The sequence below is a fragment of the Cornus florida genome, unplaced genomic scaffold (genome assembly GCF_030987335.1).
Source record: "Cornus florida cultivar Cherokee Brave unplaced genomic scaffold, ASM3098733v1 CherokeeBrave_3.0.0_Hap2_Chr02, whole genome shotgun sequence".
Lineage (NCBI taxonomy): Eukaryota > Viridiplantae > Streptophyta > Magnoliopsida > Cornales > Cornaceae > Cornus > Cornus florida.
In genome coordinates this window covers 18,788,755-18,814,930 of record NW_026775572.1, presented here as the reverse complement: position 1 = coordinate 18,814,930, position 26,176 = coordinate 18,788,755, and the positions used below count along the sequence as shown (strand labels likewise).

The following is a 26,176-nucleotide window of genomic DNA, read 5'->3' as shown; positions in this document are numbered from 1 at the left end:
TCATTGTACAATTATTAATCATTTGGAACATGGTAGCTTTTATATTAATGTGAATCACTTCTTTTTTTTTCTTTTTGTATTATTTGTTATGCTTGTGGATGGTCCATTTAGTTGGTATATTGTGTCTTCTAATGAAAGCAATTGGCAAAAGCAACTTTATTATCTTTTATTTTAAATATATTAAAAAAAACAAAAAAACAAAAACAAAAACAGATTTTTTACAACAGGCATCAGCATCTTGTAAATATGCCAATTAGATGCACAATGTGCACTTACAGTTGTTAATAACATTATTTAATGGTGATGTAATTAATAATAATCATATATTATTGCAGTGCGTATTGAAGCCTTGTAAATAATTATACTACAATGGTATGCATTGCACCTTGTAAAAAAGTAGTGCAAGCATTTACAAGCTAGGATTGTGGATTGTTAAATGACTTTTTACAAGGTGTATGGACCCTTGTGAGAACTCTATTTTGTATATACCTTGGCACTTTCTTGTTCATGTTTGTTTAAATTATTGTTGCTTGAGATTGGTCATTAGATTTTTATAATTTAGTAAAAGATTAAATAATATATTTAAAATTGTTGTGATGATTGCTTTATTGTATTTCATTGAATTTATATATTCAAATTTCCTAGTCTAATTAGGTTTTTATTTTAGATTTGTATTTTGTTTAAAATTTCTTGTTAGACAAGTCTTGGACTCTAATACCAATTTTTGTGATGAATGCTTTATTGTCTTTCATTGAATCTCCATGTTCATATGCTTCCGCTGTCGCAACAAAAACCTTCAATTTATCACACTTTCTCTTATTGGGTTCCGTTTATTAGAATAATAATGGATATTAAATAATGTACAGATTTAACCCTCGATTAAGAAGATATATATTTGCTTACTGGGTTGTGTAGCTCATTCCACTCTTTAAAATTTTTTAAGGTGTAGAGAAGAATTGATGATGTTGGAATTGATTGTCTTGATTTCAATTGTATCATGTTTATATTGTTTAGTCATTTGCTTTATTGGCTTTAAAAGACTTATAAAGACATATCATTTCTCTTCTTTTATTGAATTATTTAAGCCTTGATTTTGTTATTACTCTCAATTGTTATAAAAGGGTGTTAGGGATACCTGTCTTCCCAATTCCAAGTTTTTATAAATTATTAAATTTTTTCGAATTATTCTATTATTTATTAAGTTTGTGGACAATTGAAACTAATGTGAATTAATTTAAGTTGAATGATTGTGATTTTAGGGCTTGATAGGATACACCTAATTCATGTCAATGGTAATATTATATTGTAATGACTTGAAGTTTTCAATGCATCCTTACAAATTGGAAAATTTTCAAATGCTTTGTTCGCCTATACACAAATAACATCTTTAAAAAATATCAAGTTCAAAGAACTCATTCATTATTTAATTTTAATATGTGATTATTCAATTGAACGTATTTGTTAACACAGTTTAGATATCACTTCAAATAAGTTCTACATAAAATACAACAGAATTTTAAGCAGGAAACACTTAACTTATTACTCTACACCTAAGGTTCAAATAAAACTAAAAGAAATTCTCACTTTGCTGATGGAACTTTTAGCAATTAAATTTAAGTTTTTAAAATCTTTCAGTAGTTAATTTTTTATACTTATCAAATAATGCCTTACAAGTACATTCAAACTATTATACCATCAATAGCCACTTATACATTCTAATTTATTAATTTTAGAATTTGCTTTATCTGGACACCTCATTTTTGCCCCTCCCATATTTAAATTAAATCGATAGGAAACCACCACCTCCGACACCACCTAGTGAAATCAAATGATTGGATCGATGATCAGCCTTCACCACGACGTTTAGAGTATCCCAAAACCTAGGGATTCACATAGAGATGTGCCATTAAAGCAACTCTTGGCATCCAATCGTCACATCACAAGAATGTGAATTCCCACAATTCGATTGTTGAATCCTAAATCCAACTAAACAGTTGCACTCGGGAGGTCAGTGAACCCCCAAAACCACCTTAAGGCACTAAAACTAAGCATAATGGCAAGTCACAATTTTGCCTTGTCTCAAAATATGACCATTTGATTACAGATATAACTTCACCAATGAACTCAAAAGGTTTGACAAACTAAAAATTCACTATAGGCACCAACAATTCCGCACTCGTGGACCCCGAGTAAGGAATTGTTGGTGCCTATAGTAAATTTTAAGTCTGTCAAACCTTTTGAGATCGAACCTAGTGGCAAAGTTATAATTTTGCATAACGGAAAATCCAACCATTGGATCGGAGATTCGACTTTACCATTCTTTTATCAGAATGTTCAATAAAACATATAATTGACCTATCTACAAGTCTAAACCATGCCTGAGACCTACTTTTACTACCATAAGGGTAAAATGGTTATTTCAAAAAGAAATATATGACTGTTCGATTGTCGATCGAACAACACCACAACATTTAGAACGTCCAGAACCTTCAAGATAGGTCATCTGATCATAAAGGTTCAACAATTGAATTTTTTTATGGTCAGATGGGCCCTGCCCAGGCAGTGCCACATAGGTGCCACACAAGCAGGACACATGTCCCATACTCAAAGTTTGATTTTTTTTTTAAAGTTAACAATCAGTCAAAAAATTAGTTTAAAATGGAAATTTTAGAGACACATGGTCAAAGTTTACTTTTGTAACATTTTGTTGGCCAGATAATATTTTATAGGTTACAAACTTAATTAAAATAAAAATAAAAAAATGTCCATTGTTTAGAAGCTCATGTAAAGGAATAAGTTTGTACATAAATTTTGAAGTCCAAATCAATGGTACCAATATATGAAAAGAAGTTAATAGTAAACTATTTAATAGCCTTGGAACATTGGTGGAGGTGGGGAAGAGTATTTTGACCCCATGTCTGGTGGGAGAATGAAGTCCTCATGTCTTGGCGGTGGTGAAGAAACCATATTAATAGGAGGAGGAGTTAAAGATCGTGCAGGTGTTGGTACTGGTGGATGCGATTGAACCGTTTCTGAGACAGAAGATGGTGGTTTATGAGGAGTCGAAACTGGTGTAGACGTTAGGGGTGGTGGGTTTAATTGAACTGGAGGTGGGATAGGAGATGGCTTAGAAGGAGCTAAAACTGGTGTAGATGATGGTGGTGTTGGATGTGATTGAACCGGTGACGGTGGGACTGGAAATGGCTTAGGAGGAACTGAAACTGGGGTAGAAGTTGGAGTTGAGGCTGGAGATAAAGATGGCTCAGTGGGTTTAGGAGGAGCCAAAATTGGTGTCAAAACTGGAATTGGTACTGGAGATGGCTTAAAAGGTTTTTGAGGTGGAGATATTGGTGCTTGGGTTGGTGTCGAAACTGGAGAGGGTTTATAAGGAGTTGAAACTAGAGTATGAGTTGGAGACGAGACTGGAGATGGATTAAGGCTTTTTTGAGGTGGAGAAATTGGTGTTTGAGTTGGAGTCGAGACTGGAGGTGGTTTAGGAGGTGCTGAAATGGGTGTTTGAGTCGGAGCTGGGCCTGGCGATGCTTTGCCAGGTTTAGGAGGAGCCGAAACTGGTGTTTGAGTCGGAGCGGGGCCAGGAGATGCTTTAACAGGTTTAGGAGGAGCCAAAACTGGTGTTTCACTTGGAGTTGGGCTTGGGGACGCTTTGTCAGGTTTAGGTGGAGTCGAAGTTAGTGTTCTGGTTGGAGCAGGGCCTGGAGACGCTTTGCCAGGTTTAGGCGGAGCCAAAACTGGTGTTTCGGTCGGAGCTGGGCTTGGAGACGCTTTGCCAGGTTTAGGAGGAGTTGAAATTGGTATTCCGGTCAGAGCTGGGCCTGGAGATGCTTTACCAGGTTTAGGAGGAGCCGAAATTGGTGTTTGAGTCGGAGCGGGGCCAGGAGAAGCTTTAACAGGTTTAGAAGGAGTCGAAACTGGTGTTTGAATGGGAGCTAGGCCTGGGGATGCTTTGCCCAGTTTAGGCGGAGCCGAAGTTGGTGTTCTCGTTGGGGCAGGGCTTGGAGATGGTTTGCCAAGTTTAGGTGGAGCCGAAACTGGTGTTCTGGTCGGAGCTGGACCTGGAAATGCTTTGCCAGGTTTAGGAGGAGCTGAAACTGGTGTACCGGTTGGAGCTGGGCCTGGAGACATTTTTCCAGGTTTAGGAGGAGTCGAAATTGGTGTTCGGGTCGGAGCTGGGCCTAAAGACGCTTTACCCGATTTAGGAGGAGCCGAAACTGGTGTAGCAGTGGGAGCTGGGCCTAGAGATACTTTTCCAGGTTTATGAGGAGTGAAAACTGGTGTTTGAGTCGGAGTTGGACCTGGAGACGCTTTACCAGGTTTTGGAGAAGCTGAAACTGGTGTTCCGGTTGGAGCTGGGCCTGGAGAAGCTTTGCCAGGTTTAGGAGGAGCCGAAACTGGTGTTCGGGTCGGAGCTGGGCCTGGAGACGCTTTGCCAGGTTTAGGAGGAGGCAAAATTAGTGTTCCAGTCGGAGCTGGGCCTGGAGATACTTTGCTAGGTTTCGGAGAAGCCAAAACTGGTGTTCGGGTTGGAGTTGGGCCTGGAGACGCTTTGCTAGGTTTAAGAGGAGTTGAAACTGGTGTTTCGGTCGGAGCTGGGTCTGGAGATGTCTTCCCAGGTTTAGGAGGAGATGAAACTTGTGTTAGTGTTGGAGCTGGACCTAGAGACGCTTTGCCAGGTTTAGGAGGAGCTGAAACTGGTGTTGCGGTCGGGGCTGGACTAAGAGATTCTTTACCAGGTTTTGGAGGAGATGAAACTGGTGTTCGGGTCGGAGCTGGGCCTGGAGAAGTTTTACCAGGTTTAGGAGGAACCGAAACTGGTGTTTGGGTCGGAGCTGGGCCTGGAGAAACTTTTCCAGGTTTCGGTGGAGTCGAAACTTGTGTCAGAGATGGACTTGGGATCGGAGATGCTTTTGGTGTATGACTTGGGGGACTAGAAGTGGGAGGAGGAGTATAAATCTTTGATGGTGTCGGAGGAGGTGATACTTGGGATGATGGAGTTGGCGGGGTTGATGTTGGGGGCTTAGATGTGGGAGGTGGAATATAGCTCTTAGATGGTGTTGGAGGAAGTGATGTTTCAACTGTAGGGGTTGGTGGAGTTGATTTTGAAGGTGTCGAAGGAGGTGAGGCTTGGTATATAGGGGTTGGTGGAATTGATGTTGGTGGTTTTGATGTATGAGGTGGATTATAACTTGTTGATGGTGTTGGAGGAGGGGATGATTTTGATGTAGGGGTTGGTGGAGATGATGTTGGTGGCTTTGATATGGGAGGTGGATTATAACTAGTTGGAGGTGGTGATGCTTCGGATGTAGGGGTTAGAGGAGTTGATGTTGGGGGCTTAGATGTGGAAGGTGGAGTATAACTTTTTGATGGTGTCGGAGGAGAGAACACTTCAGAGGTAGGTGTTGGTGGAGTTGATATTAATAGCGTTGGAGGAGATGATGGTTGGGATGTAGGGATTGGTGGAATAGAAGTTGGGGGCTTGGATGTGGGAGGTGGAGTGTAACCGTTTGGTGGTGTCTGAGGAGGTGATGCTTGGGATGTAGGGGTTGATGGAGTTGATGTTGGTGGTTTTGATGCTGGAGGTGGTGTATAACTTGTTGATGGTGCTGAAGGAGGTGAAGATTGGGATGTAGGTGTTGGTGGAGTTGATGTTGATGGTGTCGAAGGAGGTGATTCTTCCGATGTAGGGGTTGGTGGTGTTGATGTTGGTGGTTTTGATGTGGGAGGTGGATTATAACTTGTTGATGGTGTTGAAGGAGGTGATTCTTGGGATGTAGGGGCTGGCGGAGTTGATGTTGGGGGCTTAGATGTGGGAGGTGGAATATAATTATTTGATGGTGTCGGAGGAGGGGATACTTGGGAGGTAGGGGTTGTTGGAATTGATGTTGGTGGAGTTAACATTAATGGTGTCGGAAGAGGTGATGATTGGGATGTAGGGGTTGGTGGGGTTGATGTTGGGGACTTAGATGTGGGAGGTGGAGTATAACCATTTGATGGTGTCAAAGGAGGTGATGGTTGGGATGTAGGGGTTAGTGGAGTTGATGTTGGAGGTGGTGTATAACTTGTTGATGGTGTTGGAGGAGTTGATGTTTTGGGTGTAGGGGTTGGTGGAGTTGATGTTGATGGTGTTGAAGGAGGTGATTCTTCCAATGTAGGGGTTTGTGGAGTTGATGTTGGTGGCTTTGACATAGGAGGTGGATTATAACTTATTAATGGTGTTGGAGGAGATGATGGTTGGGATGTAGGGGTTGGCGGAGTTGATGTTAGGGGCTTAGATGTAGGAGGTGGAGTATAACTATTTAATGGTGTTGGAGGAGGTAATTCTTTGGATGTAAGGGTTGGTGGACTTGATGTTGATGGTGTTGGAGGTGGTAATGCTTGGGATGTAGGGGTTGGTGGAGTTAATATTGGTGGTTTTGATGTTGGAGGTGGGGTATAACTATTAATTGGTGTCGGATGAGGGGATGCTTGCGATATAGGGGTTGGTGGAGTTAATATTGATGATGTTGGAGGAGGTGATGATTGGGATATAGGGGATAGTGGAGTTGAGGTTGGGGGTTTTGATGTGGGAGGTGGAGTATAACCATTTGATGGTATTGGAGGGGGTGATGGTTCGGATGTTGACATTGGTGGTTTTGGTGTTGGAGGTGGAGTATAACTTTTTGATGGTGTCGGAGGAGGTGATGCTTGGGAAGTGGGGGTTGGTGGACTTAATGTTGATGGTGTCGGAGAAGGTGATGCTTCGGATGTAGGGGTAAGTGGAGTTGAAGTGGGTGGCTTTGATGTGGGAGGTGGAGTATAACTATTTGATGGTGTTGGAGGTGGTGATGCTTGGGATGAAGGTGTTGGTGGAGTTGATGTTGGAGGCTTGGAAGTGGGAGGTGGAGAATAAGTGTTATATTCTTGAGGAGGAGGGGATGCTTTTTGTGAATGGCTTGGTGGAGTTGATGATGGTGGCTTGGATGTGAGAGGTGGACTATACGTTTTTTCTTCTTCCGGTGGAGGCGATACTTTGGATGAAGGACTTGGTGGAGTTGAAGTTGGTGGTTTGGAAATAGGAGGTGGAATATATGTTGTTACATCTTTTGGTGGAGGTGATACTTTGGATGAAGGGCTTGGTGGAGTTGAAGTGGGTGGTGAAGTATAACTCTTAGATGGGGTCAGAGGGGGTGAGTCTTCGGATGAATAAGTTGGTGGAGTTGATGATGGTGGCTTGGATGTAGGAGGTGGAGTATAAGTTTTTTCTTCTTCCGGTGGAAGCGATACTTTGGATAAAGGGCTTGGTGGAATTGATGTTGGTGGCTTAGAAATGGAAGGTGGAATATAAGTTGTTACTTCTTTTGGTGGAGGCAATACTTTGGATGAAGGGCTTGGTGGAATTGAAGTGGGTGGTGGATTATAACTCTTGGATGGGGTCGGAGGAGGTGAGGCTTCGGATGGAGGAGTTGATGGAGTTGATGATGGTGGCTTGGATGTGGGAGGTGGAGTGTAAGTTTTTTCTTCTTCCAATGGAGGCGATACTTTAGATGAAGGGCTTGGTGGAGTTGATGTTGGTGGCTTGGAAATGGGAGGTGGAATATAAGTTGTTACTTCTTTTGGTGGAGGTGATACTTTAGATGAAGGGCTTGGTGGAGTAGAAGTGGGTGGCGAAGTATAACCCTTGGATGGGGTCGAAGGTGGTGAGGCTTCGGATGGAGGAGTTAATGGAGTTGATGATGGTGGCTTAGATGTGGGAGGTGGAGTATAAGTGCTTTCTTCTTCCGGTGGAGATGATACTTTGGAGGAAGGGCTTGGTGGAGTCAAAGTTGGTGGCTTGGAAATGGGAGGTGGAATATAAGTTGTTACTTCTTTTGGTGGAGGTGATACTGTAGATGAAAGGCTTGGTGGAGTTGAAGTGGGTGGCGGAGTGTAACTCTTGGATGGGGTCGGAGGAGATGAGGCTTCAGATGGAGGAGTTGGTGGAGTTGATGATGGTGGCTTGGATGTGGGAGGTGGAGTATAAGTTTTTTCTTCTTCCGGTGGAGGCGATACTTTGGATGAAGGGCTTAGTGGAGTTGAAGTTGGTGGCTTGGAAGTTGGAGGTGGAATATAAGTTGTTACTTCTTTTGGTGGGGGTGATACTTTAGATAAAGGGTTTGGTGGAGTTGAAGTGGATGGCGGTGTATAACTCTTGGATGGGGTTGGAGGAGGGGAGGCTTCGTATGGAGGAGTTGGTGGAGTTGATGATGGTGGTTTGGATGTGGAAGGTGGATTATGAGTTGTTGATGGTGTCGGAGGAGGTGATGTTTTCGATGTTGGGGTTGGTGGAGTTGGTGTTGATGGTGTCGGAGGAGGTGATGATTGGGATGTAAGGGATGGCGGAGTTGATGTTGGTGGCTTTGATGTGGGAGGTGGAGTATAACTTTTTGAAGGTGTGGGAGGAGGTGATGCTTGAGATGAAGGGGTTGGCGGAGTTGGTGTTGGTGGCTTGGATGTGGGTGGTGGATGTTTTCCGCACTTCCATTCACAAAGATCAGGGATTTCGGATGTGAACCTGTTGTGAGTCAAGAGTAAAACATCATATTTCTTGTCAAAGAGTTTTGCTGGAATTGGCCCTTCGAAATTATTGTATCTTATGTCCATGTATACGAGGGAATGTAACTCGAGAACAATAGCTGGGAATGAACCAACAAAGCGGTTATTGCTGACATCTAGCTCTTCCAATTGTTGAAGTCTCGAGAAACTATTCGGGATGATTCCACAGAACCGATTAGAGTTGATGTGGAATGTAGTGAGATCCGTCAAAAGCCCGAGCTCAACTGGAAGGTACCCAGCTATGTCAGCATGGTTAAGATAAACACCAGAAACAACTGTCAATTTGGGATCATCTCTTGCTGGTGAGCAAAGTATACCATTGTAGGCACACACATTCTCACTAACCCAATTGGCAGTTACGTTATACGTATCTGAGTACATAGCTTTTTTCCATGCTTGAAGAGCAATATAAGCTCTCTTGAGCCTTGGATTTGCAAAATTCAGTTTCAGATCAATGTCATATCCAACCCCATCGGGAAGATCACTGTTTTGAGAAAGATTCAAAAGTTGCCGATGAGCAATATAGGATGCCTCAGCATCACTTAAGGCCAAAGAGAAGGACGAGAAAGAAGAGAACAGAATGGTGAAGATAAGAAAGCAGCCTGAGGCATTCATGTTTTGATGGTTTGCCATTCCAAACCACCACCTTGGATTGCCCAAGGCTGCTTGCAATATTCTATCCGTCTTGTGGAGGTTTTATATGGAGGTAGAGGGAGCCAAATTCAGCTGTAACCTCCATATTTAGGCCTTGAATTTGTGGAGCTTTAATGTACATTACAAAATTTGGAGGCCCTTATAACTTTGCGGACAGAGATTTAGGGATTATCATTGCTGTGTTTTAGGTTGGTGTGCTGGATGGCACAGGTTTTATAGCAAAGCTAAAATTTTGTTGACAATGACCAACTCTTTCCTTTAACCAACTTGTTTCATTAAACATGTACTATACATAACCTTCTGTCATAATTCATGGACTGTGTGTGTATGTTTTTTTCCGTCATCTTCACCATGTTCCTAAATATGATCAATCTTTGCTTCATGACCATGATTTTGTTGTATCTTAGCAAATAATTTAATAATAAATAAATAAATAAATAATTTCTTTTTCTCTTTACAAGTCCGGTTGATGGTCAACTAAACCATTACGGAAGTTTAATGTGCCTTCTCAAGGACTGACCTCCTCTGATCTTAGAAATTACTTAGTTATGCTCCCAACTTAGGCTTTCAAATCTTCAATTGATATTCTATTCAAGTTTTATTAAAACTCCCGTGCCCTCTGAACTTCAATCACCAAATCAAAATTTATTACTAGAAATTTACAAACTTAGGACTTGTTTAACTACCCTTTTTGTTTTTTGTATTTTTGTTGCCAAATTGGAGAAAAAGAAACCTAGTCGCAAAAGTAGGTGTAACATTTTGTTAACGTCACACGATACTGCAATCGTTTATTAAAAAGACCCAAAATCTGAAGGAGAAAAAAAAAGAGAGTTAATTTTACTCTTTTTTTGCTACTGTGGCCTTTTCTTTTCTTTTTTTTCTTTTTTTTCCAGGTCAACAAGACACGGTTCAAAGTCGGAGCTGTGATACTTGGGATGAAGAAATTTAGTTTAAAAGTTCAAATAAATGGTTCAAAGTTTTCAATTTCAAGATGGAAATTCCATGTTGTCAAATGCAACATTACCAATAAAAAAAAAAAAAAAAAAAAAAAAAAAAAAAAAAAAAAAAAATTGCAACATTACTTGCTTACCTACAGGTTGTACCTTTCACTCAAAACACATGAATCAACATTCTAAATCCTTCGATGTTGTTGTGACAAACACTGCGGAAAAGCACAACATAATTAAAAAAAAACAACAAAAAACGAAAAACACAAACACAAAGGTTCGGCATATAGCCTACCCCATGGTGAAGATCGACGAAGAGCTTTCACTAGATACACGAAAAAGAAACGAAAATTACAAGTTTCTCAAGTTCCCACACTAAAAGAAAAACACGTAGTAGCAGTTTCCATTTCCTATCTCTCTCTCTAAAACTCAATGTAGCAGTTTCCATTTCCTCTTCGGGACGCCATTAATTTTGCCACTGGAGCTCCAATTCTTTTGATATATGATCATGGGTTTCTACCGTCGCCTTCAAATGACATTAACTATGTTTTTTTTTTTTTTTTTTTTATTTTTTATTTTCCCCTCAAAATGTGACATTAACTATGTTGTTTGGATGGTTGTACTACTTTTCTTTCTTTTTTTTCGGAGATTTTGTTGGCATTGATTTTTTTTATACATAATTCAAGGTAGGAACAGAGTAAGAATAATTACTCAAATGGTTTGTTCTTTATATCACAATAATACTCTGTTATCAATTTTGCTACTTTGATAATCAATTTGTTGAAGGTGGAATATAATTCTAAGTAGTGTTGGATTTTCCTTCAAATAATCCGTTCTTGTTCTTTCAATGCTAACAAGTTATTTGCTTCTTCTTTTTTAGTTCCAAATTGTGTCATATACCCTTATTTTTAAGGTTGGGAATAAGAAGACCACTTCAAGAAGACAAATATTGTCCGGAGTTGGATTCATAAATCAAGGTACCTACGTTTGGTGTGCAGGAATGGAATGGAATGGAATGCCCATTCCAATCATTCTTTTGTTTGGTATGCAACTTAAAGTGGGAATGGTCATTCCATTGGAATGAAAATTCATTCCTGAGAATGAAAATTCATTTCACAACTAAACCTATGGAATGGCCATTCCATTCCCAAGTAATTTATTTAAAAAAATTGACTTCCCAAAACACCCTCATATTCCAAGTCCAAAAACCACCATTACCTTCTACCACATTCATCTCTGCCTTTCACCACCACCACCACTACCACTGCCTTCCACCACCACCGACTTTCACCATCGCTTTTCACCACCATCACCGCCACCGCTTTTCACCACCATTTCCCCCACCGTTTGCCGGAACCACCATCGCCGCTTTTCACAACCGCTATCGCCACCACCACTGCTACCGCCTTTCACTACTACTACCATCTTCCACCACCTCCACCGCCACAGCCCTTCACCACCACCGCCGCCTTCCACCACCACCACCACCGCCGCCACAACCCTACACCACTACCGCCGCTTTCCACCACTGCCATCGCCACCGCCACCTTTCACCACCGCCACCGCCTTCAACAACCACCAACACCGCCACCATCGCCTTCCACCACCACCGCCTTCTATCACCACAACCACCACCATTGCCTTCTACCACCTTCCATCATCACCACCACCACCACCTTCCACCGCTGCTACCGCCACCACCTTTCACCGCCACCACCACCACCACTACTACCACCACCGCTGTCTTCGCCTTCCACCACCGCCACCACCACCACCATCGTCACTACCTTTCACCACCACCACCGCCACTTCCACTGCCTTTCACCACCACTATAGTCACACCACTATCTCCTTCCACCACAACCACCACACTACTGCCACCGCCTTCCACCAATACCACTGCCACCTTCCACCACCATTGCTGCCACCAATTTCCACCATTGCTACCACCACCGCCTTCCAACACCACCACTTACACTACTACCGCTTTCCACCATCCACCACCACCACTGCCACCATTTATTTTTAAAAATTTATTAGAGAATATCATTTTGTTAAATTAAAATTTAATTTATTTGTTACTAAGAGAGATATTTTGGAGAATTCAATTAGAAATTTATTCAATTTTAAATTCGTCCAACCAAACACTAGAATGGTTATTATCATTCCATTCCTGCACATTTCATATTTACAATCAAACAATAGAATGAGAATAACCATTCCATTCCCACTTGCATTCCATTCCATTCCCACTTGCATTCCATTCCATTCCTACACACCAAACATAGAATTTTGATAAATAAAGGTTAAAAAATAAAAAATAAAAAAATAAAGTGCTAATGAGTTAACAAAATTTATTATTATTATTATTATTTGTGCTTGATAAATAGAGTGAAAATAGAATACTTAGGAGTTAGAATCTTTTTGAATTTTGGATTTTGGATTTTCTAATGCAGGCGGATATTGATATTGTGTCCATGTGTAAGTGTTGAATTAAATTGCTTGTTGATGGAATAAGCAACCATGAAGAGGAGATGGATGATTCGATGCATTAAATTAACTAGTGAGATGCCAAATATTGAGGCTAAAAAGTTTTTCAAGTTAGTAGAAGATGCGGAGCGAGAGTTGTCACGGATGTAGGAAGTTCACGGAGCTCTCTTTCGTTGTTCGGTTGTTTCATATAAAATGTCTTGTGGATGAAGCAACAAGACATTCATAATGTCACTTGAGTTGTTGAAAGAGGCATTACCAGAGAGTGAAACATTGCAACAAGCTTGATGTTTGTCCCAACGATCGTGTGTTGTATTGGAAGGGGGCTTCTAATGATGAGTCGTGTGCTACATGTGGTGCATGTAGATAGAAAAGCGTTTCTGACAATGAAGCCTAATCTTCCTGGAGCCGGATTCAGTCCAGTATTTTGCTTGGCCACCATTTTGTCACGTCGCAAGACTTAATCATGGGTTAGTGTTGGGTTTGTTTGTTTGGCCAAGTTTAGGGCTCCAAACATGTCCTTTCTCGGGCAGGATAATCTCCCCCCAAAATCATGAGTTTCAGAGAAATAAACACTCTTTCGATGGTAACCAAGAATAAGAATAGAGAGATTTCGCTGACCACCAAGTGAAACCAATGTATCAGAAAAATTGCAAGGTCGAATCATTATATTTGGTAAAGTCAAATTGTCACACTGCTGATAAAAGTTGTGCAAAGGATGATGAGGCGTATCTTATATTGAATTGGAAAAAGAGAAGCATCTTTTTTTTGAGTTAGTACTTAGGGATGGCAACGGGGCGGGTTTGGAGTGGGTTTCCCTAAATCCCGCCCTGCTCCTTTTAATTTTTGTCAAGTCCATGCCCGTCCCGAGACTCGCGACGGGTTAGATTTTCATATCCAGCCCCGCCCCGTTAGGAAATACTGTGCCCCTGTGCCCGCTCTGCTAACAAATTTTTTTCTCCCACTTTTTGGAACTTAAACTCCTGCTATTTAAATGTGCAAAGCCTAGGAATGGCACAACATAAATAAAATTATGTATCCCAACAAAAATAAAAAAATAACATGCACATAACATAATTCAAAAAACATAATAAACAAAAATAAAAGTTTAATACAACCAAATCACAAAAAGTTCTAAGCTCCAACTTCCACCATAACCAAAACAAAAGCAAATTTAATACCAACTTTACATTCCAAATTAGGATTGTAAGAGATGGGTAATTGGGTAAGCCGCTAAAATAACTTATATATATATATATATATATATATATATATATATATTAAATATAGTTATATGCGGGGCGGGACGGGGCCCCTAAGATATGTACATTGAATCCTTACCCGCCCCGTGACCCTCGACGGGTACAAAATTTATATCCATGTCCGCCCCAACGATATAAGTGTTCCCATATCCGTTATTAACGGGGCGGGACAGGAGGCGGTAAAAATTGACATCCCTATTAGTACTAGAACTCCAATCTAATTTATCACAATTTTGATGTCATGCATATCGTAAAGAATGTTTGTGTTGGTTGGGACACTCCTAGCTATGGAAGGAAAAGGTAAAGATAACTTGAAAGGGATTGTCTTATATTAACATAAATTATCCACATCACTGGAACAATTTTGTTAATTTAATTTAATTATTTGTTAAATTTAAACACAAAAGGCATCAACAAATAAGGTAATGGTTAAAATAATTATTCTAAAAATTAGTAAGAAACTTTTTTTATTAACCCAGTCAATATTGTACTTCAAGGAAAAAAAATATCATGTGTAACTTATTGTCGGCAACTGAACCATAAATTAGGGGTGCTACTTGGGCGGACTAACCCAACCCACCCCAATTCGAGTCCAGCCCATAAATTTTAAAATTTAGACATACAAATTCACAATTTGAATTTCAGTCGGGTTGGGTTTTAAAAAAACTCAACTTTATTCGATTTGGGCTGGGTTCAACCCGAAAGCCCAAATTAAACATTTCATGCAAAAAAATATATATATATTTCATTTTTTTTCCTCCTTTTTATCTCCTCTCTCTCTCTCTTCTTTCTCTCTCTACCGCCCTGAAACTGAAATTCTGATGGGAAAGAAGCGCAAAGAGAAGATTGAAGTACTCATAAGTTTCCGTCGCCCTGAAGATTGAACCACTCAGAAGCGCAAAGAGAAGATTGAAAAGCGGGCGATGGAAACTGAAAGATCTGGGTTTGGATTTTTTGAACAATCTGAAATGATATGCCGATATGGGTTTGAACTTCTGATTCTTGCAGACATCTGAAATATATGGGTTTTGAATATTACATGACTTCCCTTTCTCTTTTCACCTGTCTTGTGTCTCTGATCTCTGAACCTGTTTTGTTTGGACCTACTTTCAGGTATAATCACGTGGCTCATATGTCTTATATACGAGAAGGCTTCCCCAAGAATTTGTAGATAGAGCTCTAGTTGCCCAATTCTGTCTGTCACATTTCGTTGAAGAGGTCTAACCATCCATTCCATAGCATCTTGTGGTTGAAAACTTTTTGCAGACATCTGAAACATATGGGTTTTGAACTTTTTTTGCAGACATATGAAATATATGGGTTTTGAACTTTTGATTCTTGTAGATTTTGTAGTTTGCAGTTGCAGAGAAAGAGAGAGAAAGAGAGAGAAAGACCTTGAGGCTGGATGCGATTGGGGAGGCTGAAATGATTTGCCCTAATTTTTTTTTGTTTTTTATAATAATATAATAAAATATATATAATATATATATAATTTCGGGGAAAAAAAAAAATTAAATTCAACCCGGCAACCCGACCCGACCGGCCCAAAAATATTCGAGCTAAGTTTTGACCATAACCCATGTTGGGTACCATTCGGGTTGGTCCAATCCAACCCGATTCGAATTGAGGTTGAGTTGGGACTGAGTTGGGTTGGGTTAGCCCAACTTGCAGCCCTACCATAAATAGGTAACAATGTAGATTAAAATAATAATAATAATAATATAAATAAATAAATATCCATTGTTTAAAAGCTCATGTAAAATAGTGAGTGAACTTATCGTGCAGCCCTAAAATAGTGGGAGAATGAACTTATCGTGCCTTAGTGGTGGTGAAGGAATAGGATGAGTAAGAGGAGGAGTTAATGATCCTGCGGGTGTTGGTGTTGGTGGAGGTAGCTGAACCGTTGGTGGGACAAGAGATAGTTTAGGAGGAGATGAAATTGGTGTAGATCGAAAGCGGTGGTGGGACAGGAGATGGTTTAGGAGGAGCTGAAATTGGTGTGGAAGTTGGAGATGGGACTGGAGATGGCTTAGTGGGTTTAAGAGGAGGTGAAACTGGTGTCAAAACTGGATTTGGGGCTGCAGATTGCTTAGTTGCTTTAGGTGGAGCAAAAACTGGTGTCAAAACTGGAGCTGTGGTTGGAGACAGCTTAGAAGGTTTTTACGGAGGAGAAACCGGTGTTTGAAAGGAACTGGAGATGGCTTAGGAGGTTTCTGAGGTAAAGAAATTGGTGTTCGAACTGGAGTTAGGACTAGAGATGCTTTCGGAGGATGTGAAACTGGTGTATGAGTCAGAGCCTAGACTTAAGATGACTTAGGAGGTCTTCGAGCTAGAGAAATTGGGGTTTGAGTTGGAGTCGGGATTGGAGACCATTTAGGGGGAGTTGAAATTGGTATATGAGTCGGAGCCAGGACTGGAGATGGCTTAGGAGGTTTTTGAGGTGGGAAACTTAGTTTTGGAGCTAGAGCCAGGACTAGAGATCGTTTAGGAGGAGTAGAAACTGGTATTAAAGTTGGAGGTGGGAATGGAGATGCCTTAGGAGGTTTCTGAGGTGATTGAATTGGTGTTCGTGCCAGAGCTGGGCCTGGAGATGCTTTAACAGGTTTGGGTGGAGACGAAACTCACGTTTGAGTCGAAAAGGGCTTGGAGATGCTTTGTTGGGTTTAAAAGGAGCCAAAACTGGCGTTCGAATCGGAGTTGGGCCTGGAGACGCTTTTTCAAGTTTAGGAGGAGCCAAAGCTTGTGTTTGAGTTGGAGATGGACCTAGAGATGCTTTGTTAGGTTTAGGGGGAGCTAAAATTGGTGTTCGGGTCGAAGCTAGTCCAGAAAATACTTTGCTAGGTTTAGGAGGAGTCGAAACTAGTGTGTGACTTGGTGGATGAAGAGTATAAGTATTTCATGGTGTCAAAGGAGGTGATGCATGGGATGATGAGAATGGTGGAGTTGATGTTGGTGGCTTTGATGTGGGAGGTGGAGTATAACCCATTGATGGTGTCGAAGAAGGAGATGTTTCGGATGAAGGGGTTGATGGAGTTTTGTTAAATATTAATTTTTTAGACAACCCAACAACTTAATAAATGCTACTTTATCACGATATACAAATCTTAATGATACACTCACTGTAACTTGACCATTGAGAAGTTTTACTGGATGAGTTCTGAATGGACCCAATAATTGATTGTTGTCATCTTAATTGTCTATTGTGTATACAAAAAGTTTTAATCTGGCTAATTATAATACAATGGACCCAATCCTAATAAAAGATCTTTGTCCTAATAAAAGATCTTTTCTTTTTCTATGTTTTTTTAATTTTTTGAATAATTAATTAAACATTTTATCTAAGAAAGAATATTAATGACAAACCACAATGTATGCAAAAAAAAATGAACTTAAATTTCTTTTAAGACAACAACGTTGATTCAAAGGAAAAAGGGAACCATTGCTCAAAAGCTCGTGTTAAAAAAATGAACTAATTATATACGTTGAAGAAAAATCAAGGTGATGGAAAACTACATTAGGATCTTTAAAAAACAAATTGATCTATTTTAAAAGTTTATTTTTCACTTTGGTTGAATTAAGTAAAATAATTACATATGCATCAATAATTATTGTTTAGGTCAAAAATGCCCTCCAAACACTTATTCCAAAACAGTAAAAATTATTCTCCTAAAATCAAGTAATTGCTGCAACTTTCATATATACACACGATAACTTACACAAATAATAAAAAATATTCAATATAGTAAAAAATGGGACAATCAAAGATTAGTCCCCAAAAAGAAAAATATAATTAAACTCAAGAATATATAAATTGTCTTTATTGTGGTACATGCTTTGAGATGATCATCAATTTTTTGACTCAATTAATTGCACTTGTTTTATAAATAAATAAATGATTGCTGGTGTACCATTTACTGAAGCAGCCATTTAGTTTTTTCATGATCTCCATTTCTCGCGTGTGTACTGTATGTGTGTGTGTATATATATATTCATAGGAAAGTTTTCACATTTTCAAGTTTATATTGGTATGAATCAGATCAGGAGATATGGTTAAAGAAATGTGCAAATAAATTTATATATATATAGAGAGAGAGAGTGCAAATAAATTTATATATATATATATAGAGAGAGAGAGAGAGACGATGAATTTCCACTTACTGAAAAAAATAAATAAATAAATTCTATACAAAATGAATTTTCATTAAATTATTTGTATATTTAGGTTTGAACCGATATGGATTAAGAAATATTGTTAAAAAAATTTGCACAAAATTTATATAATATATATATATATATATATATATATATGTTGTTTTTTATTTTTTTTTATTTTGGTAATATATACACCAATGCCAAATTGAAAGTCAACTTAAGAAATTTTGTTTTTCTAACTTTTATTAATGAAAGAATGATTCGATTTAGGAAGGATATTTTGGTATCTTGAAATAAGAGTTTGGAGGATATTTGAACCTAAATAATAGTTTTTAATGCATATGTAAATTATTTTACCTAACTCGATCAAATTGAAAAATTAACTTTAATAATAGATTGATTTGTTATTTAAGGCTCCTAAATCTATTTCAATGTAATTTTTTTAATTAATAATATATAAATAAATAAATAAATAAACCCACTAATGTATATTATTTAGTGTCCCTAGAAAAATTGGTGGAGGGGCGATGAGTATTGTGATCCCAAGTGTGGTGGAAGGACGAAATTTTTAAGTTTGAATAATTTGAAAGAAATTGTCTTAAATTAAGATAAATTAAAACTGTATTACAAACATCCTTGAAGAGTTTGTCTAGAATTGTCCCAACCAATTAAGCTATCACAACATCCTTAACCACTGACCAATAAAAGATAATTTGAAGGGTTTGTCTTAGATTCAGAGAAATCAACCAAATCATAAGTCACTGAAACAATGTGTTAATTTTCTTTGATTATTTGTAACATTAACCACAAAAGACGTCAACAAATAAAGTAATGGTCAAATAATTATTCAAAAAAAATAGTACTATAAAAAATCATGTGTAACATTATGTCCTAAATCTCAGGGCGGTGACAATGTAGATTAAAGTAAAAACTAATGTCCATTGCTTAGACACTCACGTAAAAGAGTGACTTTGTTCAAGTATGTTGAAGTCAAAATCAATGGTATCAATACATGGAAAAAATAAAATTTAAAAAACAACTAACAGTATACTATTTAATAGCCTTGGAACATTGGTGGAGGTGGGGAAGAGTACTGAAAGCCCATGTTTGGTGGGAGAGTGAAGTCATCGTGCTTCGGCGGTGGTAAAGGTACAGCCTGAGTAGGAGGAGGAGTTAATGATCGTGTGGGTGTTGGTGCTGGTGGAGGCGATTGAACCGTTGGTGTGACAGGAGATGGTTTTGGAGTTGAAACTGGTGTAGAAGGTGGTGGTGGTGGTGGTAGATGCGATTGAGCCAGAGGTGGGACAGGAGATGGCTTAGGAGGAGTTAATGATCGTGCGGGTGTTGGTGCTGGTGGAGGCGATTGAACCGTTGGTGCGACAGGAGATGGTTTTGGAGTTGAAATTGGTGTGGAAGTTGGAGAGGGGACTGGAGATGGCTTAATGGGTTTAGGAGGAGGTGAAACTGGAGTTGGGGATGGAGATTGCTTAGATGGTTTAGGTGGAGCAAAAACTGGTGTCAAAACTGGAGCTGGGGTCGGAGATGGTTTAGAAGGTTTTTGCAGAGGAGAAATCGGTGTTTGAACTGGAGCTGGTACTGGAGATGGCTTAGGAGGTTTCTGAGGTGGAGAAATTGGTGTTCGAACTGGAGTTGGGACTAGAGACGGTTTCGGAGGATGTGAAACTGGTGTATGAGTCGGAACCGGGACTGGAGATGACTTAGGAGGTCTTTGTGGTAGAGAAATTGGTGTTCGAGTTGGAGACGGGACTGGAGACTGTTTAGGGGGAGCTGAAAGTGGTGTATGAGTCGGAGCCGGAACCGGAGATCGTTTTGGAGGAGTAGAACCTGGTGTTAAAGTTGGGGTTGGGAATGGAGATGCCTTAGAAGGTTTTTGAGGTGGTTGAACTGGTGTTCGTGCCGGAGCTGGGCCTGGAGATGCTTTGACATGTTTGGGTGGCACCGAAACTGGCGTTTGAGTCGAAGACGGGCCAGGAGATGCTTTGATAGGTTTAGGAGGAGCTGAAACTGGTGTTCGAATCGGAGCTGGGCCTGGAGATGCTTTGCCAGGTTTAGGAGGACCCGAAACTTGTGTTTGAGTTGGAGCTGGACCTGGAGATGCTTTGCTAGGTTTAAGAGGAGCTGAAATTGGCGTTCGGGTTGGAGTTGGGCCAAGAGATGCTTTACTAGGTTTAGGAGGACTCAAAACTGGTGTGTGACTTGGTGGATTAGAAGTAGGAGGAAGAATATAAGTCTTTGATGGTGTTGGAGGAGGTGATACTTGGGATGAAGGGGTTGGTAGAGTTGATGTTGGTGGCTTTGATGTGGGAAGTGGAATATAACCCATTGATGGTGTCGAAGGAGGTGATGTTTCAGATGAAGGGGTTGGCGGAGTTAATGTTGGTGGCTTTGATATGCGAGGTGGAGTGTAACCCCTTGATGGTGTCGGAGGAGGTGATGCTTGGGATGAAGGAGTTGGTGGAGTTGATGTTGGTGGCTTTGATATGGAAGGTGGGGTATAACCTGTTGATGGTGTTGGAGGAGGTGATGCTTGGGATGAAGGGGTTGGTGGAGTTAATGTTGGTGGCTTTGATGTGGGAGGTGGGGTATAACCCATTGAAGGTGTTGGAGGAGGTGATGCTTGGGATAAAGGACTTGGCGGAGTTGAAGTTGGTGGCTTGGAAGTTGGAGGTGGAATATAAGTTGATACTTCTTTTGGTGGAGGCGATACTTTGGATGAAGGGCTTGGTGGAGTTGAAGTGGAAGATGGTGGAGTTAAGGCTTCGGATGAAGGAGTTGGTCGAGTTAATAATGGTGGCTTGGATGTGGGAGGTGGAGTATAACTCGTTGATGGTGTCAAAGGAGGTGTTGTTTCGGATGTAGGAGTTGGTGGAGTGGATGTTGATGGTGTCGGAGGAGGTGTTGTTTGGGATGTAGGAGTTGGTGGAGTGGATGTTGATGGTGTCGGATGAGGTGTTGTTTCGGATGTAGGGGTTGGCGGAGTGGATGTTGATGGTGTCAGAGGAGGTGTTCTTTCGGATGTAGGGGTTGGTGGAGTGGATGTTGATGGTGTCGGAGGAGGTGTTGTTTCGGATGTAGGGGTTGATGGAGTGGATGTTGATGGTGTCGGAGGAGGTGTTGTTTCGGATGTAGGAGTTGGTGGAGTGGATGTTGATGGTGTTGGAGGAGGTGTTGTTTCGGATGTAGGAGTTGGTGGAGTGGGTGTTGATGGTGTCGGAGGAGGTGTTGTTTTGGATGTAGGAGTTGGTGGAGTGGGTGTTGATGGTGTCGGAGGAGGTATTGTTTTGGATGTAGGAGTTGGTGGAGTGGATGTTGATGGTGTTGGAGGAGGTGTTGTTTTAGATGTAGGAGTTGGTGGAGTGGATTTTGATGGTGTCCGAGGAGGTGAGGATTGAGATGTAGGAGTTGGTGGAGTTAGTGTCGGAGGAGGTGATGCTTGGGATGAAGGGGTTGGCGGAGTTGATGTTGGTGGCTTTGATGTGGGAGGTGGATTATAACTCATTGATGGTGTCGGAGGCGGTGATGTTTGAGATGATGGGGTTGGTGGAGTTGAAGTAGGTGTTGATGGGACGGAAGGTGTAACAACTGGTGATGGTGGAGACTGTTTAGTTGTTGGCGGCAGGGTGAATTCAGGACTTTCTGGTGTCGGTGTTTGTGGTTTTGGTGGCGGTGGAGAAGGTGTTGTGGGGGTAGTAGGTGTTTGTGGCACATCAGGAGTAGGATTGGTGGGATGGTTTCCACAGACCAACTCACATTCATCGGTGTTAGGTGTGAACTTGTTGTGATCAAAGAACACACCATCAAACCTCTTCTCAAAGAGTTTTCGGGGCAATTGCCCTCCAAACTCATTGTACCTCAAGTTAAGGTACTTGAGAGATTGCAACTCCAGAAGAACGTCAGGAAATGAACCAACAAAGCGGTTGTAGCTGATATCGAGTTTCTGCAACTCCTGAAACCCGGACAAGTTCTTGGGGAATTCTCCTTGAAACTGGTTGTTGTTAATCTTGAAACTTTTAATATCAGTCAAAAGCCCGAGAATATCAAAAAGATATCCTTGAATATAAGCATGGCTGATATCAATAGCAGAAACAACGGTCAATGAGGGATCATCGACTGCCTTTGAGCAGACAACACCAGAGTAGGCACACACATTCTCACCAACCCAATTGCCAGTAACATTATGTGGGTCAGACACAAAACCTGATTTCCAATAATGAAGGGCAAGATAAGCATTCCTGAGCCTGATATTTGCAAATTTCATGCCACCAAGATCTTTGAGATAAACCTCATACACCTTGGGAAGACTTTCCTTTGCATCCTTCAGTTCGTTATGAGCCGAGGCAAAGGATGAAAATGAAGAGAGCAAAAGGGAGAGGAAAAGAAAGCTACCGGAGACCTTCATTGCAATGCCAACCGCTCAAGGCTGCTTATGGTTTTCGTGTATTGGTATGGAGGTTTATATAAAGAGATGGAGGGAGGGGTTGTAGACGCTTTGAATAGAGGCCTCCATTTTTAGTATCCGAATTCATGGAAATTTTTATATACAGCACAGATTTTGAAGGTGTGTACAAATTTGGAGACAAATAATTTTAGGGATTGTTTAATTTGCCTCAATGACCAAGTCTTTAACCAATTTGCTTGATTTCAACAATGTATAATTTTTGACATTGATGGCTAGTGTTAACTTTTGTAATCTAACCATATGTAGCATGTTTCATTTCTCCTTTTTGGTCGTCCACGTTATGTTATACATGTAATAGATTTTCATTTATTAGCTTAACAAAAATTAATCAATTAATTTTACGTTGTGCAGCGATCCAACTACATTTTATTAACGAATTTTACCTTCCAACTAATTTTAGGTGTTGCTTAACACATTTTTTTATTTATTATTTTAACGAATTAGCTGCTTTGGACTATAGGATGGTTTACAAAGTCCGAATGTATACAATGATCTATAAATCACACCTTATAGGAAACAAACCTATGACATTCGAATCACTGATCACCCTTTATCCACTGAGCAACCTGAGCAGGCTCCTAATACCTCGCACATTTTAATAATTTGGTTTGTATCTATTTTTTCTACTTTTGAATATTATCATACATCTATGGATGTATTTCTATAATGTCTAAATTTTACAGATTTTTGCAGTGTTTCATGTTGGATGCTCAGGCAAAATAAGAAATTATTTGGGAAGCAAAGCCCTTTCTAGATAGTCGCTTTGTCAAAATAAGACATTCTCATGGACAAAAACAAATAAATAAATAAAATAATTTTGGGAAAACTTCTTACTAGCAAGATTTTAATTAGAAGCCAAATTTTTAAAAAGAAATTTCTATAAAAATAAAAATCTAATCAAAATATGTATTTGGAATACATTTTTGAAAATTGGGTTGAGATGGTATGTTTTTAAAAATCTGCTAAATCCAAAGTTCGAGAGAGTGGGGGCCAATACTTTGCTTGAATTCTATAATGGGAAAAATTTTCATATTCTCACTCCCCATGGACTTTAATCATTCTACAAAACTCTTTTAAGTTTTTTCTTTGGGGCAAAAAATCTTTAAGTTTTTGCTTATTGTGGTTGGAAATTACTGTAAAAAATGGAAAAGCCCAAACAGAATATTTCGAAACACCCAATTCAATTCTAGCTACGAGTCTTCTATCAAAAATATATGAACCATTAATCTACCTATCATGTTAGATTTTCATTAGCAGTACCCTTTCATTTAAAAAAAATAATAGTAATAATAATTAAAGATTAAAGATTTCAAAGAGATGGATCAGGGCAAGGAATTCCTTAATTCGTCACTAACTTAACAAAACAGATCAATATACTTGGACAAAGAAAAATGGGGGCAGTCACACTTCCTGAACACAGCGTGAATCTAGTCGTCATAGGAGCGAGTTTCAAGCGAATTAGGGGCAAATTGTCCTCCTCATCATTAACTCAGAAAATAACAATGTAAAGTGAATATTAATTACACATTCTCCTTACTTACACGAGTCTAACAACATTTTATATCATTAATATACTATTGAAAAATGTTTGGTCTTTTAACCTTAATTACCGACTCCTCCTCTAAATACAACGTGGTTTGAAATGAATCGAAAAGAAAGAGATATTTACGAAAAAAAAAAATTTAAGAGTTTCAACGTGATCCAACCATGTTGAATTCGGATAAGGAGTCGACAATTGAGATCGGAAGACCTATCATTTCTCTATATTATTTCTGTCCAAAAATAAATGTCTCTTTTAAAAAACTGTAACTCACAATTTGTAAGTCAGTTCTTCAAAAGAAATATTCTTTTTGGACAGGGTAATATTAAAATGATGAAATAATGGGAATAAATAATAATAATATTTTACTAGTATTTATAATTTTTATTTAAATATCAGTTACATCTCTGATAGCCGTATTTAATTTTTGGCAGCAATGGCCACTTGTCAGTTTCTGATAGGCTATCTCCTTTGTTCGAGCACTCTAGGGCATTGAAGAAAGTCAGAAACCGGTCACTACAGTATCTCTTTTTTTTTTCTTAGTTGGTACTCACACACATATGCCTCCATTGAGACTCGACCCCTTACCTCTTTTTGAGAAGTAAAAGCTTGGTACCGCTAGGCCTATTGGTGTCACTACAGTATCTGTAATTTCAGTGCATGACCTAATGAACAGAATATGGTTGCTTGACCTGACACAGCTTCTCAACTTGATAGCTTCTAGGCGAGGGTTCAAAGAGCTTCTCTAGAGCTCTGGAGTTGCGTGCTAGTCATGCTTAAGAGACAACTCTTCCATCAGCCTAAGACCATCTCCAATGCTAAAAGCTATTTTTGCATGCCAAATCTATATTTTGACAGCTTGAGACGGCCCAAGTTTTGTAAACCCGGTGCGTCAGTGGTGACCAAAAGATGACCCGATAACGGATCCGAAATGCTGAAATGAAATGTGAAAAGTGACCTCTAGAGATGTACGTCATCCCTAAGGTACCAAAATGACTCCCCATGAAGCCATGGAACTCAAATGAGCTAAGCAATGAAGCAAGAATGTCAAACCTGATAAGAAATGAACCAACGGTAAAATGGTCATTTCAAACTGAAATGGATGCCATCGTGTATGCCATCAGAAAGACAACAAAAAAATGGATGACGTTGGACTCAAGAATTGCCTGATTTAGAGACCGGATGGAAAAGATATGAAAAATGAAACAAAGTGACATTTGGAATTTTGATGTGTGACTGGTACCATTGGAAAGCCAACTTCAAGCTCTTGAATTTAGACTCAAGAACGACCCAATTTGGATTAGGAATGAAAGGGTTATGGCCTCATGAAGTCAATGTAAAAAAGCTGTCCAATAAAAAAAATGAAGAAAATAGCTCCAGGGAGGATCGGTCCACTGAACCCCAATCATCAGTCGGCCGAAATGATGATTTTTCCTAAAAAGGCTACTGGAATGGTTCCTTGAAGATGTGGCAATCGGCTGATGGCCCTCATCAGCTGACCGACAATGCAAATAACAGCAAAAAGTTACTGCTACAATGTGTGAAAAATGAACTCGGTCCAACCTTGATGCAATGTATGATTTCCATTTGATCCGAAACAAGTTTAAACACGTTTCCTAGCCTCATTCAAGCATAAACAACATGCTAAACCAAAGAGAACTTGAAACTTACTCCCATGCATGAATTTTGCATAAAAATTCATAAATCGATCCAAAAATAGTTCAAAAGTTGCCACTTAAGAGTTTTATGGAGTACGAGCATGCCCGCAAACGTAAAATGGTGTTTTAGACGCACCACAATGGCCTACTCATTTAAATCTATTTACAAAATTTGACCTTTCAAACCCCCATTTTCACAAAATAGGCCATTAAGGCAAAACTTGTGTTTGAAAAACATACATATCAACTTGAAGTTTAATGGCCCTTGGCCTCATGTTATACATATAAAAAGAGTATTATCAAGTGTACTTAAATACACATTATACATCAAAAAGCCATCTTAGCTTACAAAATACCATACATCCATGGTATACAAAGTATAACATCCAAAAGGAAAGCAAGTT

General features: G+C 39.7%; 2 protein-coding genes across 2 annotated transcripts; both read right to left on the bottom strand.

Moving 5' to 3' along the window:
* Positions 1 to 2,748: 2,748 nt before the first annotated feature.
* LOC132295742 (uncharacterized) lies at positions 2,749 to 9,204 on the bottom strand. The gene has a single exon (XM_059794033.1). The coding sequence runs from the start codon at positions 9,202 to 9,204 to the stop codon at positions 2,866 to 2,868; it is 6,339 nt and encodes a 2,112-aa protein (XP_059650016.1). The 3' UTR covers positions 2,749 to 2,865.
* A 9,774-nt stretch (positions 9,205 to 18,978) lies between these two features.
* On the bottom strand, positions 18,979 to 22,514 carry LOC132295741 (proline-rich extensin-like protein EPR1). Its single transcript, XM_059794031.1, has one exon. It carries the CDS (start codon positions 22,512 to 22,514, stop codon positions 19,149 to 19,151), a length of 3,366 nt encoding a protein of 1,121 aa, XP_059650014.1. The 3' UTR covers positions 18,979 to 19,148.
* Positions 22,515 to 26,176: the final 3,662 nt, after the last annotated feature.